At 32.8% G+C, this 17,609-nt stretch overlaps 1 protein-coding gene and 1 long non-coding RNA gene across 3 annotated transcripts in view; one reads left to right on the forward strand and one right to left on the reverse strand.

Annotated features, from left to right (window-relative positions):
* Positions 1-17,609, reverse strand: part of LOC134728349 (uncharacterized) — a 450,627-nt gene that overhangs the window by 359,284 nt on the left and 73,734 nt on the right. The gene's annotated exons all lie outside the window — the stretch shown is intronic.
* Positions 4-17,496, forward strand: LOC134728342 (tubulin delta chain-like). 2 transcript variants are annotated; one of them, XM_063592924.1, is made up of 6 exons: positions 4-172; positions 2,390-2,668; positions 3,359-3,481; positions 6,244-6,799; positions 14,677-14,841; positions 17,073-17,496. In XM_063592924.1, the coding sequence occupies exons 2-6, from the start codon at positions 2,564-2,566 to the stop codon at positions 17,474-17,476; spliced, it is 1,353 nt and encodes a 450-aa protein (XP_063448994.1). In that variant the 5' UTR covers positions 4-172; positions 2,390-2,563; the 3' UTR covers positions 17,477-17,496. The 2 variants fall into 2 exon arrangements, with proteins under 2 accessions (XP_063448994.1, XP_063448993.1); XM_063592923.1 differs by having other exon boundaries at positions 2,433-2,668.

Genomic DNA, 17,609 nt, shown 5'->3' on the forward strand with positions numbered 1-17,609 from the left:
TGATTAACCAAGATAAAGAGTTGGAGTGTACAACCAGACTGAATTTTCAAGCTTTATAAAATATTTCTAGCTCATGTTTAATGTACCTTTATGATAACCTGTCGTTCACAGTTGACCCATTGACAGTTTATCAACAGCTAATGATCACTAAAGGAAAAGGTGTACACTTCAGGTTGGCTTATTACACATATCATATACATGAGAATAATCAGAAAAGAGTTTTAGAAAATTGCCTATGGACCCTAGCAGTAACAGGCTTTGGCAAATTTTGTTATTTTTTTTAGAGTATTTCGCCGGTTTAAAAAAAAAGAAGAAGGTTTTTGGGGTTCAATGAAACCCCCCTTTTTTTATGATCATTTTTTTTATGTGATAGTCGTTTAAAGAGCTCACCAGAGCTCATGTTTTCTCTGTTATTATGTATATATATGCCGACTCTAAATTAAATTTACTTACTTACTTACTTAATGCATTTGGTATAATTGCCAATGAGACAACTCTCCACATGAGACCAAACGACACAGAAATAAACAACTATAGGTGACTGTATGGTCTTCAACCATCCATACCACATAGTCAGCTATTAGGAGGCAGGTGTCATTCTACTGTTCTAAGCCGAGACTTCGTCTCCTTATAAGGGGGGCTCATTGGGGGTTCTGATCCCAGATCCCGCTTACTGTTTTGTCAGATTCCTGTATCCTGCTTACACTACATGTATATATGTAAGGAATTCTTATTTTTGTGTAAGTTCCTGTGTAACTCATTTCCAGTTTTCAAGGCACAATAATTTGACTTTCACTTGGTCACGCTTACAAAATCGACAATCCTACATCACGCTAAGACCCCAGTGAGACCCAGGTATAACAGGCCCTGAAATCAATTTTATGTTAAAATTTAAATATGATAATTTAATTCCAATCAATGCACATGAATTTGACAGAGTGTTTATTAAGCATGCTATCATGGCTATATTAATGTTCCAGACCATATGAGTAATTGGAACATATGTATTTTTTATTTTGTAAATGTCGGCTGGTATCATTTCTGTATAGGAATTTACACCAATAAAATTATTTGATTTGATTTGATTATGTACAAAATGTATATTCAGGTCTAGTGATTAACCACATTTATTTTGTAAAGTATCACAAGGGCCATAGTTTATTTATTTTGATCTGTGAATATGATGCACTTAGTCACTGTGACTAGCTGCAGTCATGTTGCGATATTGGAGACCTAGAGCTTCATAAAAACACCAGAGACACAACGCAATGATCTGAGACTTTGTTATCACTGCACACAGCGTCAAAGAAAACAAGCTTGTCACTTTCAAGCAAAAGCTGTAACTTAAACGGTTCATGAACAACAAAGACATGCAAATACAGAAAAGCTATGGTACATTTACAGGCACAAATGAAGAAATAACAAAGGAACAATAAGGTTAGCGCATCTGAATCTAAAAACTTTCAATGAAATGTTGTATTAAATGCCCTCTGATATCCACATTGATATGCAAATGATCGCAAATGAGGTCACGGAATAAACATTTCCAATTTTTCACCAGAGAAGGCCTTTTTTAAAACGTATAACATGGAAATAAAAATCCGTTGAACTCAAGTTGCTCCGAGGAGGACACCATTAATTTCTGCCATTGTGAATATTGTTTCAACTGTATTTTTTCTTATTTTAAACCGTACGATTACACTAAAAACAAATAAAAAACAAATTTCAAAATACGCTTAATGACTACATCCATTTTTCTGTTCATACACCCCATCATTTTATCACAAAACTGATTTTAAAAATACTGAAAAACTATGCCTCAAAGCATCGTTGGGCCAATGTCAGGGGATGCGTTAAAGCAACGTTGGGCCAACGTTAGGCGATACCTCAAAGCAACTTCGGGGATGAAAGGGTTAAACACTTGGTATAATTTGTCTCCAGAAAGCATTTGCTTTTAATGCAGAAGTGAAAAGACATACATTTTGTATTTAAATGTTTTATACACACGGTCAGTACTGATTCATGTAGGACTAAAACTGATGCATTAAAGCAACCAGGACACAAACCTTGGCTAGTAAGTGTTACATGATGCAGTATTTTATCAACATTTGTCTATATGATATCTGCTCTAGATGAAGGAAACTTGACTAAAACATGTAAAGCAAGCTATAATTGTAAATGAAAGCAATAACTTTTTCCTAAATTATCATGTCTGCTAATGCATTAATTTGTAATAGGATTTTATATTTTGATGATAGTAGATGTTTTTTTCTCTGTCAGTTTTAATTCTTTCTATATGTTAATGATTTACATCTGCATTGTATTCATATTCAACTTTTACAAAGTTCTCCATGAGACAACATTAGTTGTTTTATTTTATTTTTTGCAGATGAAAATGATAATATATGTTGTATAAGGAAGATTTTTTTCAGCAAACTGTGACACTAAGCAATAATAGAGCTACAAAACCATGTACCTGGTTGGGATGTAGAAAGCACTACAGTATTGTGAAATGAGAAATAAGACCATGGCTGATTGTTGATGTATTACTAGAAACAGAAGAATGTCTATTATAACACTACAGTTAGGACAATGTGGGAACCAGATTGGCGGTCAGATGTTCCAGTCACTTATGGACGATGTTCACATGAAACCTATAAATACTATGGTAAGTCAAACATGCAGTGTACAATTTATATACATGTACACATTTAATTATTTTGCTTATACAATAAGGCTATTGATCCTAAGGCATGTCCAAGATTCTTTGAAAATTGCTTTGAATTATTTCTATGCAAATCAAGAGATTTGAAGTTTTTTTTGCCAGGTGCAGCTATATATATAGTTCAAAAGGTACTGAAGGAAAATGCTAACTCATCAAAATAAAAAGAAAAAGAAAAAGAAAGCATCTTCTGAAATGAGAACTCATTGAATTTTGATGTAAGTTTGTCTTGCCAGATTTATAGAAATGAGTCCAGAATAGTGATATACACACATCTATTATTCAATCATTCAGCCATATTTGCACCTGTCCTAAGTCAGGAATCTGATGTACAGTAGTTGTCGTTTGTTTATGTAATATATACATGTTTCTCGTTTTGTTTATATAGATTAGACCAATGGTTTTCCCGTTTGAATGGTTTTACACTAGTAATTTTGGGGCCCTTTATAGCTTGTTGTTCGGTGTGAGCTAAGGCTTCGTGTTGAAGGCTGTACTTTAACCTATAATGGTTTACTTTTTAAATTGATACTTGGATGGAGAGTTGTCTCATTGGCACTCACACCTCATCTTCCTATATCTATATAAGTATTTTCTCAAAATCTACCCTGATATGAAATGTTTATTACTCTATTTTAGGTTCCACCAAATAGAAATGAGGAATACATTAATGATGTGCTATCAACCTTTTTCTACCAAGATGGCCGATCAGAAAATCAGCTACCTAGAGCTAGAGCTGTTATGGTTGATATGGAACCTAAGGTTGGTAATTATATATAATGATTATTCCCCAAAGATTTTGCATGCTCTATTATACTCAGAAAGTACTTCCATTATTCTTGGATACATTTGCAGAAAACAATCAATCATTTTTTAAGTTGACAATTTAAACTGTAGACATAACAGAAAACAATCAATTTATAAAAAGTATTAAAATTATTAACTAAAAAAACCATAAATCCTTGCATGTTTTTATACGACTGCAAAATTTGAAAAAAATTTCGTCGTATATTGCTATCACGTTGGCGTCGTCGTCTGCGTTGTCGTCGTCGTCCGAATACTTTTAGTTTTGGCACTCTAACTTTAGTAAAAGTGAATAGAAATCTATGAAATTTTAACAGAAGGTTAATGACCACAAAAGGAAGGTTGGTATTGATTTGGGGAGTTTTGGTCCCAACATTTTAGGAATTAGGGGCCAAAAAGGGCCCAAATAAGCATTTTCTTGGTTTTCGCACTATAACTTTAGTTTAAGTTAATAGAAATCTATGAAATTTTGACACAAGGTTTATGACCACAAAAGAAAGGTTGGGATTGATTTTGGGAGTTTTGGGTTCAACAGTTTAGGAATTAGGGCCAACAGAGGGCCCAAATAAGCATTATTCTTGGTTTTCGCACAATAACTTTAGTTTAAGTATATAGAAATCATTGAAATTTTGACACAATGTTTATTACCACAAAAGGAAGGTTGGAATTGATTTTGGGAGTTAAGGTCCCAACAGTTTAGAAATTAGGGGCCAAAAAGGGACCAAAATAAGCATTTTTCTTGGTTTTCGCACCATGACTTTAGTATGAGTAAATAGAAATCTATGAAATTTAAACACAAGGTTTATGACCATAAAAGGAAGGTTGGTATTGATTTTGGGAGTTTTGGTCCCGACAGTTTAGGAATAAGGGGCCCAAAGTGTCCAAAATTAAACTTTGTTTGATTTCATCAAAATTGAATAATTGGGGTTCTTTGATATGCCGAAGCTAACTGTGTATGTAGACTCTCAACTTTTGGTCCAGTTTTCAAATTGGTCTACATTAAGGTCCAAAGGGTCCAAAATTAAACTTAGTTTGATTTTGACAAAAATGAATCGGTTGGGTTCTTTGATATGGTGAATCTAAAAATGTACTTAGATTCTTGATTATTGGCCCAGTTATCAAGTTGGTCCAAATCGGGGTCCAAAATTAAACTTTGTTTGATTTCATCAAAAATTGAATAAATGGGGTTCTTTGATATGTCAAATCTAACTGTGTATGTAGATTCTTCATTTTTGGTCCTGTTTTCAAATTGGTCTACATTAAAGTCCAAAGGGTCCAAAATTAAACTTAGTTTGATTTTAACAAAAATTGAAATCTTGGGGTTCTTTGATATGCTGAATCCAAACATGTACTTAGATTTTTGATTATGGGCCCAGTTTTCAAGTTGGTCCAAATCAGGATCTAAAATTATTATATTAAGTATTGTGCAATAGCAAGTCTTTTCAATTGCACAGTATTGCACAATGGCAAGAAATATCTATTTGCACAATATTGTGAAATAGCAAATTTTTTTTTAATTAGAGTTATCTTTCTTTGTCCAGAATAGTAAGCAAGAAATATCTAATTGCACAATATTGTGCAATAGCAAGATTTTTTTTTGATTAGAGTTATCTTTCTTTGTCCAGAATCAACTTTAATCTTTGTTAATGTATATTCACTTTTTACTACCAACTGATAAATTAAAATAATCTTTATCATTCAGTGATAACAAGCAGTTTTTTTACATCTTAATATTTTATGATGTATTTAAATGAGAAGTTATTGTTGCAAACTCCATTAGCAATTTTAATTGAGATTAGTTTTGGAATAAGGGAAAGGGGGATATGATTAAAAAAATAGGGTTCAATTTTTCTCATTTGAAATTTCATAAATAAAAAGAAAATTTCTTCAAACATTTTTTTGAGAGGATTAATATTCAACAGCATAGTGAATTGCCCTAAGAGAAAACAAAAATTTTAAGTTCATTAGAACACGTTCATTCTGTGTCAGAAACCTATGCTGTGTCAACTATTTAATCACAATCCAAATTTAGAGCTGAATCCAGCTTGAATGTTGTGTCCATACTTGCCCCAACCGTTCAGGGTTCAACCTCTGCGGTCATATAAAGCTACGCCCTGCTGAGCATCTGGTTCAATATCTGCTAGCGTCTGCTTGTATTTAATTGATATAAAACTGTATATGAGACTATGTTGCCAATGATATACATTTTTAGTTCTCCACTAGAGCAAATCAACAACTACAGGTCACCGTTCAACCTTCAACAATGAGTAAAACACATATAGCATAGTCAGCTACATAAGTTATAAAAAAGAAGATGTGGTATGATTGCCAATGAGACAACTATCCACAAAAGACCAAAATGACACAAACATTAACAACTATAGGTCACCGTACGGCCTTCAGCAATGAGCCAAGCCCATACCGCAGTCAGCTATAAAAGGCCCCGATAAGACAATGTAAAACAATTCAAATGAGAAAACAAACATCCTCATTTATGTAAAAAATAAACGAAAAACAAATATGTAACACAGAAACAAACAACAACCACTGAATTACAGGCTCCTATATATAAATGAAATACATTTGTAGTTCTCCACTAGAGCAAATCAACAACTACTGGTCACCGTTCAACCTTCAACAATGAGTAAAACACATACAGCATAGTCAGCTACATAAGTTAATCAATTATTTGCTAAGTTACTCATTTTCTTATTTCACAGGTTATTGCCCAGACTTGTATGGATGCCAAAAAATCAGGAAAATGGCAGTATCCTGAAAAACAGCAATTGAGTCAACAGCGTGGATCAGGGAACAACTGGGCACATGGTTTCTGTATACATGGACCAAAAGCTAAAGACCAAGTCATTGAAATGGTCCAGAAAGAAGCTGAAAAATGTGATAACCTTGGTGGATTTTTGTCTTTGATGAGCCTGGCAGGAGGCACCGGGTCAGGTGTTGGTGCTTATATCACAGAATGTCTCCGAGATGAGTTTCCTCATGCATTCATTCTTAATCAAGTGGTATGGCCATATAATACAGGGGAGGTAATCGTGCAGAATTACAACGCTATATTGACTTTATCCCATCTCTACAGAACTGTAGATGCTGTCATTGTAATGCAGAATGACCATTTACATAAGATCTGTTCTCAGTTGTTGAATATCAAGAAGATTTCCTTCAAGGACATTAACAAGGTCATTTGCCATAAACTTTTAAGTATCTTGTCACCAGGAACATTACATAAATACCCAGGATTCACATGTTCAAACACAATAGGTAATAATTTAATGTAATTGTTAACATAATTTTAACAAAATAAGTAGTTAATAAAGGTTTATACAGAATTCAAGGATAAGTTGGAAAAGAGAAGATAACTAAGAGGTGAAAAAAAACATAGTTCCCATTAAAACAGACGCTATGACAAAAAAAACATCAATGACAAGACAAACATAGAATCACACAGCTGAAAACTAAATATTGAATAACATGAACCCCACCAAAAAAATAAAACTAGGGGTCAATTCAGATGCTCTGGAAGGGTAAGGCCAGGATTTTTTAATTTGTTGGTTTACGGATCCACCGACCCGATTTTGCCGATTTCCAGAATAAAAATAAAATTGACTTTTATGGTTTTTTGTTCCCGCCGACCCTAACAAATGTATTATCCCTGAAAAAATTATTAAAGTATCCTTTTTTTATGAAATGAAATGCATTAATCACTAACAGAAGTGGTGACACTTTCTGTTGTGAAAAAAGAAACTTTCAGTTACGTTTCTAAAAATAGACAAATCAATTATTAATGACCTTGAAATGTCGTTTGCGTAAATTTTTTTACGGAACGAAACTTCTTCTTCTTCTTCAGGAAGTACACCCAATCTGCAGGGTCACCGCATTTAAAAATTTTGTTTATTTTTAAAATTGCGTTATTTAAAATCTTATCTACTAGTTAAAATTTAAAATAATAGTAAGATTTAAACCTGTGTTTAAAACCAGTTACACAATAAGTTCGTTTCCCTTATTTGCCACCAGTCCGTAAGATGCATGTTCTCATAGAAATAGACTTGTCCAAATGTGGACAGGTGGAAGTCCAAGACATCGAGTTTAAGTACTGAATTTTAACAAATCATAGATAATAAAAAAAATATATCGTCCATTTGGATAAAAAACGGGAATGCATGACTACGTTTATTTAACCCGATAGTCTCATTTTTCCAGTGGACGAGTCTATTACGTTTTTGACACTTGTGTTGAAACTTATTTTGGTACGACGTTTTTACATTTTTAAATTTGTCCTTATCAGTTTTCGTGCTTATTATTATTCACCAAGTTTTAATTAAGAGCTACTGACGTGAATATCTTTTTCTTGTCTGTGAAATGACGATTTAATTTCGTCTTTGTCCGTGCATCCCTTTTTACAGGAAATTATTAGACAATGTCATGCGATGTTTATTACAGCTGAGCAATAATATTTCAACGAACTAAAATTTAAAAAATGATGACAAAATAGTATGACAAACATATTATTAGAAAGGTGAAATATATATATTTATTTTGCATATCAGTTTTAGGTCTTGAAAGATCTTTTTTTTTCTTTTTTTTCCGACCGACCAACCCGACTTTTTCATGGAGAAAATCCCTAAACCAACAAATTAAAAAACCGTGGCCTAAGCAATGTCTGCCTCAAAAGGGGCACCTGTTTTGTTACTCATAGCAAGTAAAGATAGTAAAAAAATGCAAGAATTTTACTTTTTTTTTTATCAAAGAGGAGTTGATTTGAATGTTTTGAACAATGATTCTTTTATGTGATTTGGATATCTAATTACACGGCATTAATCTATGAGATTTTTTCCTTTGCATATCGTTCATTTACATTTCAGGGGAGATAATGGAGCACATGGTTCCTATATCAGATTATAAACTGTTCTGATTTACATTTCAGGGGAGATAATGGAGCACATGGTTCCTATATCAGATTATAAACTGTTTTTGGGATACGATTGCTGTCAAGCAATCTGTAGACTTTTACCGTTGACCCTATGATACACTCCCTCACGTCATTCGTTTTATTCTAAACATTCAGCAACATCTCAGATTCTTATGATTGTCTTGCTTTAAAAGGTAAAAACAAGCAAAACAATTGAACATAAACAACTTTCCTGTAATGTTTTACTCATAATCTTCATGTGTGATATTTTCCTTGACTTATATGCGTGTTTGTAACAATACGGAAAATCAGAATTAAACAGTATTTATATTTAGTGTTTTTATAAATTTAGAAACACGTCAGAGGGAATTCCCAAATTTTGATAACTTGCGAGAGTTCTCTGAAAGCCGATCGATAATTCTATTTCTGTCACAAGAACTGAAGAGGAGTATTTCTATATTTTACCGTTATGAAACTGATATTTGATACTGTACTCTCATAAAGAAATGCAGAACCATTCATCATATCATTTAATAAACGTTCTTGTTCCAAATCGCAAGTCGCGGATTGTTTACGTATTAATGCCCATGAGTGGTCTCACTAATTAGAGACAAAAAGCGTCAAGAAGCGACAAGAAGAATAATATTAGCAACAAGAAACTATTTAGCGACAAGAAAACATTTTTATACGACCGCAAATTTTGAAAAAATTTTCGTCGTATATTGCTATCACGTTGGCGTCGTCGTCGTCGTCGTCGTCCTCCGAATACTTTTAGTTTTCGCACTCTAACTTTAGTAAAAGTGAATAGAAATCTATGAAATTTTAACACAAGGTTTATGACCATAAAAGGAAGGCTGGTATTAATTTTGGGAGTTTTGGTCCCAACATTTTAGGAATTAGGGGCCAAAAAGGGCCCAAATAAGCATTTTCTTGGTTTTCGCACTATAACTTTAGTTTAAGTTAATAGAAATCTATGAAATTTTGACACAAGGTTTATGACCACAAAAGAAAGGTTGGGATTGATTTTTAGGAGTTTTGGTTTCAACAGTTTAGGAATTAGGGGCCAAAAAAGGGCCCAAATAAGCATTATTATTGGTTTTCGCACAATAACTTTAGTTAAAGTAAATAGAAATCAATGAAATTTAAACACAATGTTTATGACCACAAAAGGAAGGTTGGTATTGATTTTGGGAGTTTCGGTCCCAACAGTTTAGGAATTAGGGGCCAAAAAGGGACCCAAATAAGCATTTTTCTTGGTTTTCGCACCATAGCGTTAGTATAAGTAAATAGAAATCTATGAAATTTAAACACAAGGTTTATGACTATAAAAGGAAGGTTGGTATTGATTTTGGGAGTTTTGGTCCCAACAGTTAAGGAAAAAGGGGTCCAAATGGTCCAAAATTAAACTTTGTTTGATTTCATCAAAATTGAATAATTGGGGTTCTTTAATATGCCGAATCTAACTGTGAATGTAGATTCTTAATTTTTGGTCCCATTTCCAAATTGGTCTACATTAAGGTCCAAAGGGTCCAAAATTAAACTTAGTTTGATTTTAACAAAAATTGAAACCTTGGGGTTCTTTGATATGCTGAATCTAAATATGTACTTAGATTTTTGATTATTGGCCCAGTTTTCAAGTTGGCCCAAATCGAGGTCCAAAATTAAACATTGTTTGATTTCATCAAAAATTGAATAATTGGGGTTCATTGATATGCCAAATTTAACTGTGTATGTAAATTCTTAATTTTTGGTCCAGTTTTAAAATTGGTCTAAATTAAAGTGCAAAGGGTCCAAAATTAAACTAAGTTTGATTTTAACAAAAATTAAATTCTTGGGCCTCTTTGATATGCTGAATCTAAACATGTACTTAGATTTTTGATAATGGGCCCAGTTTTCAAGTTGGTCCAAATCAGGATCTAAAATTATTATATTAAGTATTGTGCAATAGCAAGTCTTTTCAATTGCACAGTATTGTGCAATGGCAAGAAATATCTAATTTCACAATATTGTGAAATAGCAAATTTTTTTTTAATTAAGAGTTATCTTTCTTTGTCCAGTATAGTAAGCAAGAAATATTTGCAAGAATTTTTTTTAATTGGAGTTATCTTTCTTTGTCCGGAATCAACTTAAATCTTTGTTATATACAATATACAATGTATATTCACTTTTTACTACCAACTGATAAATTTAAATAATCTTTACCATTCAGTGATAACAAGCAGTTTTTTTTACATCTTCATATTTTATGATGTATTTAAATGAGTAGTAATTGTTGCAAACTCCATTAGAATATTTTAATTGAAATTAGTTTTGGAATAAGGGAAAGGGGGATGTGATTAAAAAATTGGGTTCAATTTTTCTCGTTTGAAATTTCATAAATAAAAAGAAAATTTCTTCAAACATTTTTTTTTTTTTTCAACAGCATAGTGAATTGCTCTAAGAGAAAACAAAAATTTTAAGTTCATTTGAATACATTCATTCTGTGTCAGAAACCTATGCTGTGTCAACTATTTATTTTTATTTATATTACTTATTCGAAATAAATATTAAAAAAATATGCAAAAGAAAACAATTTCAACGACAGGAAAGTTCATTTTGATAGGGGAAAAAATGAAATTCAGTTGCTACATTTATTTACATCATGATATTTTATAAGGTATCACAGGAAGTATTACCTTTACCCTGTCATTTTATGGTATTACTTTTACTTGTGTTTTAGAACAATAATATATTTTGTCTTTTTATTTGTTTTTAAAACTATTTTTGTACAATATATACTTAACTTGCAAAATGCATTATTTGTGCATAATTGTCCAGAAAATACATACACAAATTGTGAAATACAAATTAAGAACTGAAATCAAACAAGAGGAAAACATAATTAAAATGTGAATATTTTTCATCATTTTTATAGTGTATTGTCTCATTTATCATGTTTATGCATATAGATTGAAGATTAAAGGAAACTGATGACAATCTTGAGTTTTCAACAGGTGTTCACTATTCGGTACAATAATTGTATATTCTGGTAATTGATGAAGGTGTTAATGGATGTTATTGTAGCAATAAAACAAAGGACACACACCTAGTTAATCTCATTTGTTGCTCTTAATTGTGTATTACCTTAGAGTGAAGCCACAGCTAATGTTGGTCCTATCAGGAAAAAATAATTGTACAGTTAGGAAGGAAATAATATGTCATGTTTTTGTTTTATTAAATCCTTCAAAAGGAAGGTGACAAATCTTTGTTTTTATTTTCATTTTATAGCGTTTACATTTCCTTTGCTCTTACACATGTTTAATTTCTTCATCTATCAATATGATAATAAAAGTACACAATCTCTTCCTCGATTTTTTTTTTATTTCTTCATCTTTCAATGTAATCCTAAAAAAATATTTTGATGTATGTGATGACAAAATGTATTCTTGTCGATAAATAGCTTCTTGTTGCTTTTTGTCACTTATATTATTTTTCTTCTTGTCGCTTCTTGACGCTTTTTGTCGCTAATTAGTGAGACCCCACATGCGTGTAGTTTTCCTGATTTCAAGGGGTATCAGATTGAGTGTTTCCCCGCTTCATTGATTAATTTGAAACTCATGAGATTCTTTCTATGTCTGTCTGCGTATGGAGGGCTATTGTTGTTGCATAATTTTAAATCATATGCATAATTTAAATTAAAATAAATGTTTCATCGTAAAAATTACCTATAACACCCCTTCAGCAGAAATGGAATCTTCCATATTATCGTTTGGAGTTGTCTCCCTTTTCGAAGTATTCGTCAAGAAGAATTAACTCGTAAATGCCGATAAACGTCGTATTATATTAAGAACGATCTCAATGTAAACAGAGGAGTGTGTACGGAAAGGAGTCATGCCCTCTGACCCAAAGGAACTTCAATAATTAAAGAGTAAGAAATGGGGTTCCTCCTAAACTGGTCCGCCGTTCTATATATAGCTTCGCACCGAAGGTCAGTGTAGCGATAAGTGAACACAACAGGGGTCCAGTTTAGGGTTCCTCCTAGAATTGCGGTGATAAGATATGGAAGCAAGTTAACTCGTACCACGGCATTGGAACCAAAAAAGTTAACTTGTACTACTGGGAAGTCGTACCATTCAGAAAAATATATTAAAAAATATGATGTTTTCATGGGTTTCTGTTTGTAAACTTAATAGAAATAAAGTTGAATTACTTGAATTTTACACAGGAGTTAAATGAAAACTTAGACAAAAATAAAGAATGTTTTAAAGCATTAATGTTTAACTGATCTTTCAAACTAGAACATAGGCGGATCCAGGGCCCCCCCTTTTTCGTGGAAAAAAATTTGGTTGATTATAAAGGGAATCATTGAAGCATGACTGGAGCGGGCCCCCTCTTAGGTTAGTCAGCAGGCTCCCCCTTAGGAAAAGTTCTGGATCCGCCACTGTAGAACTTAATCCAGAGGAAAGTTAAAACATTGCTTTAACTGTACCTTATTAAAATTGAACATGTTGAATATATATATATCCAATTTAAGTTAATTAAAGCTGTAATCCATGATCACAAATTGAATGCTATGTTTACAATTGTTGAAAGCCATGTGCTGTTTTTGCGGGGGAAAATGCGGACCCCCTTAACAGGAATCACTTACATTTCATTGTTGCATTTATTTATAGACAGTAACAATAATTTTGGCAATCATTTGGACTAACTGCTAAGACTGAATCATTCTTGAAAAATTTTCTTCGGGTGAAACTGTTTATACTTTAATTATCTACATCTGCCACAGTATTTTCTATCCAATATACAAGGAACATTAGCTACAAATTGGTCATTGTACTTTCAAATTATATACATTTTACAGACTTAAGAGGTATTGGGTGAAAGTAACGTATATCATGTATATTCATCATTTAACATCATTTGAATGCATTTAAATAAGTTGGTACGAGTGAGCAATGGTACGAGTTTGCATTGGTACAAGTTTTTTTTAGTGGTACGAGTTTACAATGGTACAGGATAACTATAATTTGATAAAACACAATAAGTACATGTTTCATACACTTGTAACGGGGATTGGCTATTCTTTAAGTTGAGTGACTATTCAGATTGTTACATTTTGCATGTGCAGTTGAATTAGTTTAGAGAATAATACTATCCAGCTGTACCAGGGTTACCAGCCAAAAATGATTGAGACTCACGCATATTCATGCTTTTTTGCGGCAGTATTCTTGGATCTATTTTTTTCCTCTTTGATCTTTTCAATTTTGGCCAAATCTCCTGCATTTGTTTAATGAAAATTTGGCAGAACTGCTATACATGTGTCAATGAAATCTATGGCAATCGTATCCCTCAGAGCATTCTGCTCTTTGATTATTTACATTTCAGGGGAGATAATGGAGCACATGGTTCCTATATCAGATTATAAACTGTTCTTATTTACATTTTAGGTGAGATAATGGAGCACATTGTTCCTATATCAGACTATAAACTGTTCTTATTTACATTTCAGGGGAGATAATGGAGCACATGGTTCCTGTATCAGATTATAAACTGTTCTTATTTACATTTGAGGGGAGATAATGGAGCACATGGTTCCTATTTCAGATTATAAACTGTTCTTATTTACATTTCAGGGGAGATAATGGAGCACATGGTTCCTATATCAGATTATAAACTGTTCTTATTTACATTTCAGGGGAGATAATGGAGCACATGGTTCTATATCAGATTATAAACTATTTTTATTTACATTTCAGGTGAGATAATGGAGCACATGGTTCCTATATCAGATTATAAACTATTATTATTTACATTTCAGGGGAGATAATGGAGCACATGGTTCCTGTATCTGATTATAAACTGTTCTTATTTACATTTCATGGGAGATAATGCAGCACATGGTTCATGTATCAGATTATAAACTGTTCTTATTTACATTTCAGGTGAGATAATGGAGCACATGGTTCCTGTATCAGATTATACACTGTTCTAATTTACATTTCAGGTGAGATAATGGAGCACATGGTTCCTGTATCAGATTATAAACTGTTCTTATTTACATTTCAGGTGAGATAATGGAGCACATGGTTCCTATATCAGATTATAAACTTCTTATTTACATTTTAGGGGAGATAATGGAGCTCATTGTCCCTGTATCAGATTATAAACTGTTCTTATTTACATTTCAGGGGAGATAATGGAGCACATGGTTCCTATATCAGATTATAAACTGTTCTTATTTACATTTCAGGGGAGATAATGGAGCACATGGTTCCTATATCAGATTATAAACTGTTAACAATGAAGAACATCCCACAGATGCCTGAGTCATCTATACAATTCAGTTCATTCCAATGGCATGGGTTACTGAAACATCTCAGACAGATGTTGATAGCTGATGCTGCTATGGAGGAAGGTAGGTCTATTAGGGTATACATGTAGACATGATCTATACAGGTCGTTTCCTTATGGAGCTCCACAGGTGGTAAAACTGCATAGACTTTTTACTAATACATCTCACAAGGCCTACTTGTTGTATAGATCATTTCTTCAACAATGCATGATGAGTTTACATGACTGGTACAATTTATCAATAACTTAAAGGAGTTATTTCCCTTATTTGAGATTTTGGCAATTTTTTTGTCTACCATTATGAAAACTAATATGATTCAATTTAGAGAATTCAATCCACACATGAATAACCCTTAATATAAAAAAGAAGATGTGGTATGATTGTCAATGAGACAACTATCCACAAAAGACCAAAATAACACAAACATTAACAATTATAGGTCACTGTACGGCCTTCAACAATGAGCAAAGCCCATTCCGCATATAGTCAGCTATAAAAGGCCCTGATAAGACGATGTAAACCTGTTATTGTCAACATTAAGTCTTCAACAATAAGCAGGCGTTTATACATGTTACAATTAGTCATATTCTTAATCATATTTACACATATTTAACTCTCTTTTATGAAGGAACTTCAAGATTTTTTTCTTAAAATTATGCCAGAAATTTTGACTGACAATTGTGACAATGGATTTAGGATGCAGAATTTTTCTCAAACAATGTTTGATTTAACTTCACTGATATATTCCAGACAAGTGCTAAGTGTTGACCCTGGTGAATAAGAGATATATTTACGAATTCAAAGATATCCATCAGAAATTTAAACAAAAGAAAACCAACCCTTCCAACATTTAAAAAAAAAAACCAGGGAAAATACCAGAAGGGCCAAGTGAGCTTTTCTCATCACTTGGCGTCCGTCGTCGTCCGTCGTCGTCGTCCTTCTTCGTTGTCCTGCGTCCGGCGTTAACTTTTACAAAAATCTTCTCCTCTGAAACTACTGGGCCAAATTTAACCAAACTTGGCCACAATCATCATTGAGGTATCTAGTTTGAAAGTTGTGTCCGGTGACCTTGCCAACCAACCAAGATGGCTGCCATGGCTAAAAATAGAACATAGGGGTAAAATGCAGTTTTTGGCTTATAACTCAAAAACCAAAGCATTTAGAGCAAATCTGACATGGGGTAAAATTGTTTATCAGGTTAAGATCTATCTGCCTTGAAATTTTCAGATGAATCTGACATTCCGTTGTTAGGTTGCTGCCCCTGAATCAGTAATTTTAAGGAAATTTTGCTGTTTTTGGTTACTATCTTGAATATTATTATAGATAGAGAAAAACTGTAAACAGCAATAATGTTCAGCAAAGTAAGATCTACAAATAAGTCAACATGACTAAAATGGTCAGTTGACCACTGTAGGAGTTATTGCCCTTTATAGTCAATTTTTAACCATTTTACGTAAATCTTAGTTATCTTTTAGAAAAATCTTCTCCTCTGAAACTACTGGGCCAAATTAATTGAAACTTGGCCACAATCATCTTTGGGGTATCTAGTATAAAAATTGTGTCCGGTAACTTGGCCAACCAACCAAGATGGCGGCCATGGCTAAAAATAGAACATGGGAGTAAAATGCAGTTTTTGGCTTATAACCCAAAAAACAAAGCATTAAGAGCAAATCTGACAGAGTTGAAATTGTTGATCAGGTCAAGATCTATCTGCCCAGGAATTTTCAGATGAATTGGATCATCGGTTGTTAGGTTGGTGCCCCTAAATTGGTAATTTTGAGGAAATTTTGCTGTTTTTTTGTTATTATCTTGAATATTATTATAGATAGAGATAAACTGTAAACAGCAATAATGTACAGTAAAGTAAGAACTAATAAAAATGAGTCAACATGACCAAAATAGTCAATTGACCCCCTGAGGAGTTATTGCCCTTCATAGGTCATTTTTAAACAATTTTCACAAAATTTGTAGATTTTCACTAGCATTTTCCACAGAAACTACTGTTATAGATAGAGATAATTGTAAGCAGCAAAAATGTTTAGTAAAGTAAGATCTTCAAACACATCACCATCACCAAAACACAATTTTTTCATGAATTCATTTGTGTACAATGTTTAATATTAACATAGACCAAGGTGAGCGACACAGGCTCTTTAGAGCCTCTAGTTTTTCTAAACATAACAAAATGATAATGGAATATGAAAATCCACATTTATGTTTATTTAAGATTTTTGTTAATTTTGTACTTTAATGAATGACATCTCTTTAAGTTTTTATTTGTTTATATTTTGTAGGAATTGATTGGCAGGTCAAGGTCGGTGATGAAACTCCAAGAGGTGGAGCCAAACATAACCAATCACTGGCTAACTTTTTAATGCTCCGTGGAAAAGATGTGAACACAGCAGACACCACTGCATTTGAAGATTCAATGTTATATGCTCCTTGGGTTCCACCAGGGGGTGCTTTATTGAAAGGGACACAACCCAGAGTGTTTAATCAGTATGAGAAATCGGCATGTTTATTGTCCAATAGTAAATCACCGATCGTCCAAATGGATTACACAGTGGGAAAAGCTTGGAATATGTTTTCTTCAAGAGGATATGTACATCAATATAATAAACATGGACTTGTAGATGAAGATTTTGTAGATAGTTTTGTAACATTAGAACAAGTTATTGCTAATTATAAAAATTTGTAACCATTTGTTTATTTAGATAAATTATTTCATAATGATTTTTGCCGTACCTTTATATAAAAGTTGTATTTATATTTAGATTCTTTTACTGCAATGCCTTACATCTGACATTTTTTCTATTTTAAACAACCACCTT

The sequence above is a fragment of the Mytilus trossulus genome, chromosome 8, assembly GCF_036588685.1.
Source record: "Mytilus trossulus isolate FHL-02 chromosome 8, PNRI_Mtr1.1.1.hap1, whole genome shotgun sequence".
In the NCBI taxonomy this organism is placed as follows: Eukaryota; Metazoa; Mollusca; class Bivalvia; order Mytilida; family Mytilidae; genus Mytilus; species Mytilus trossulus.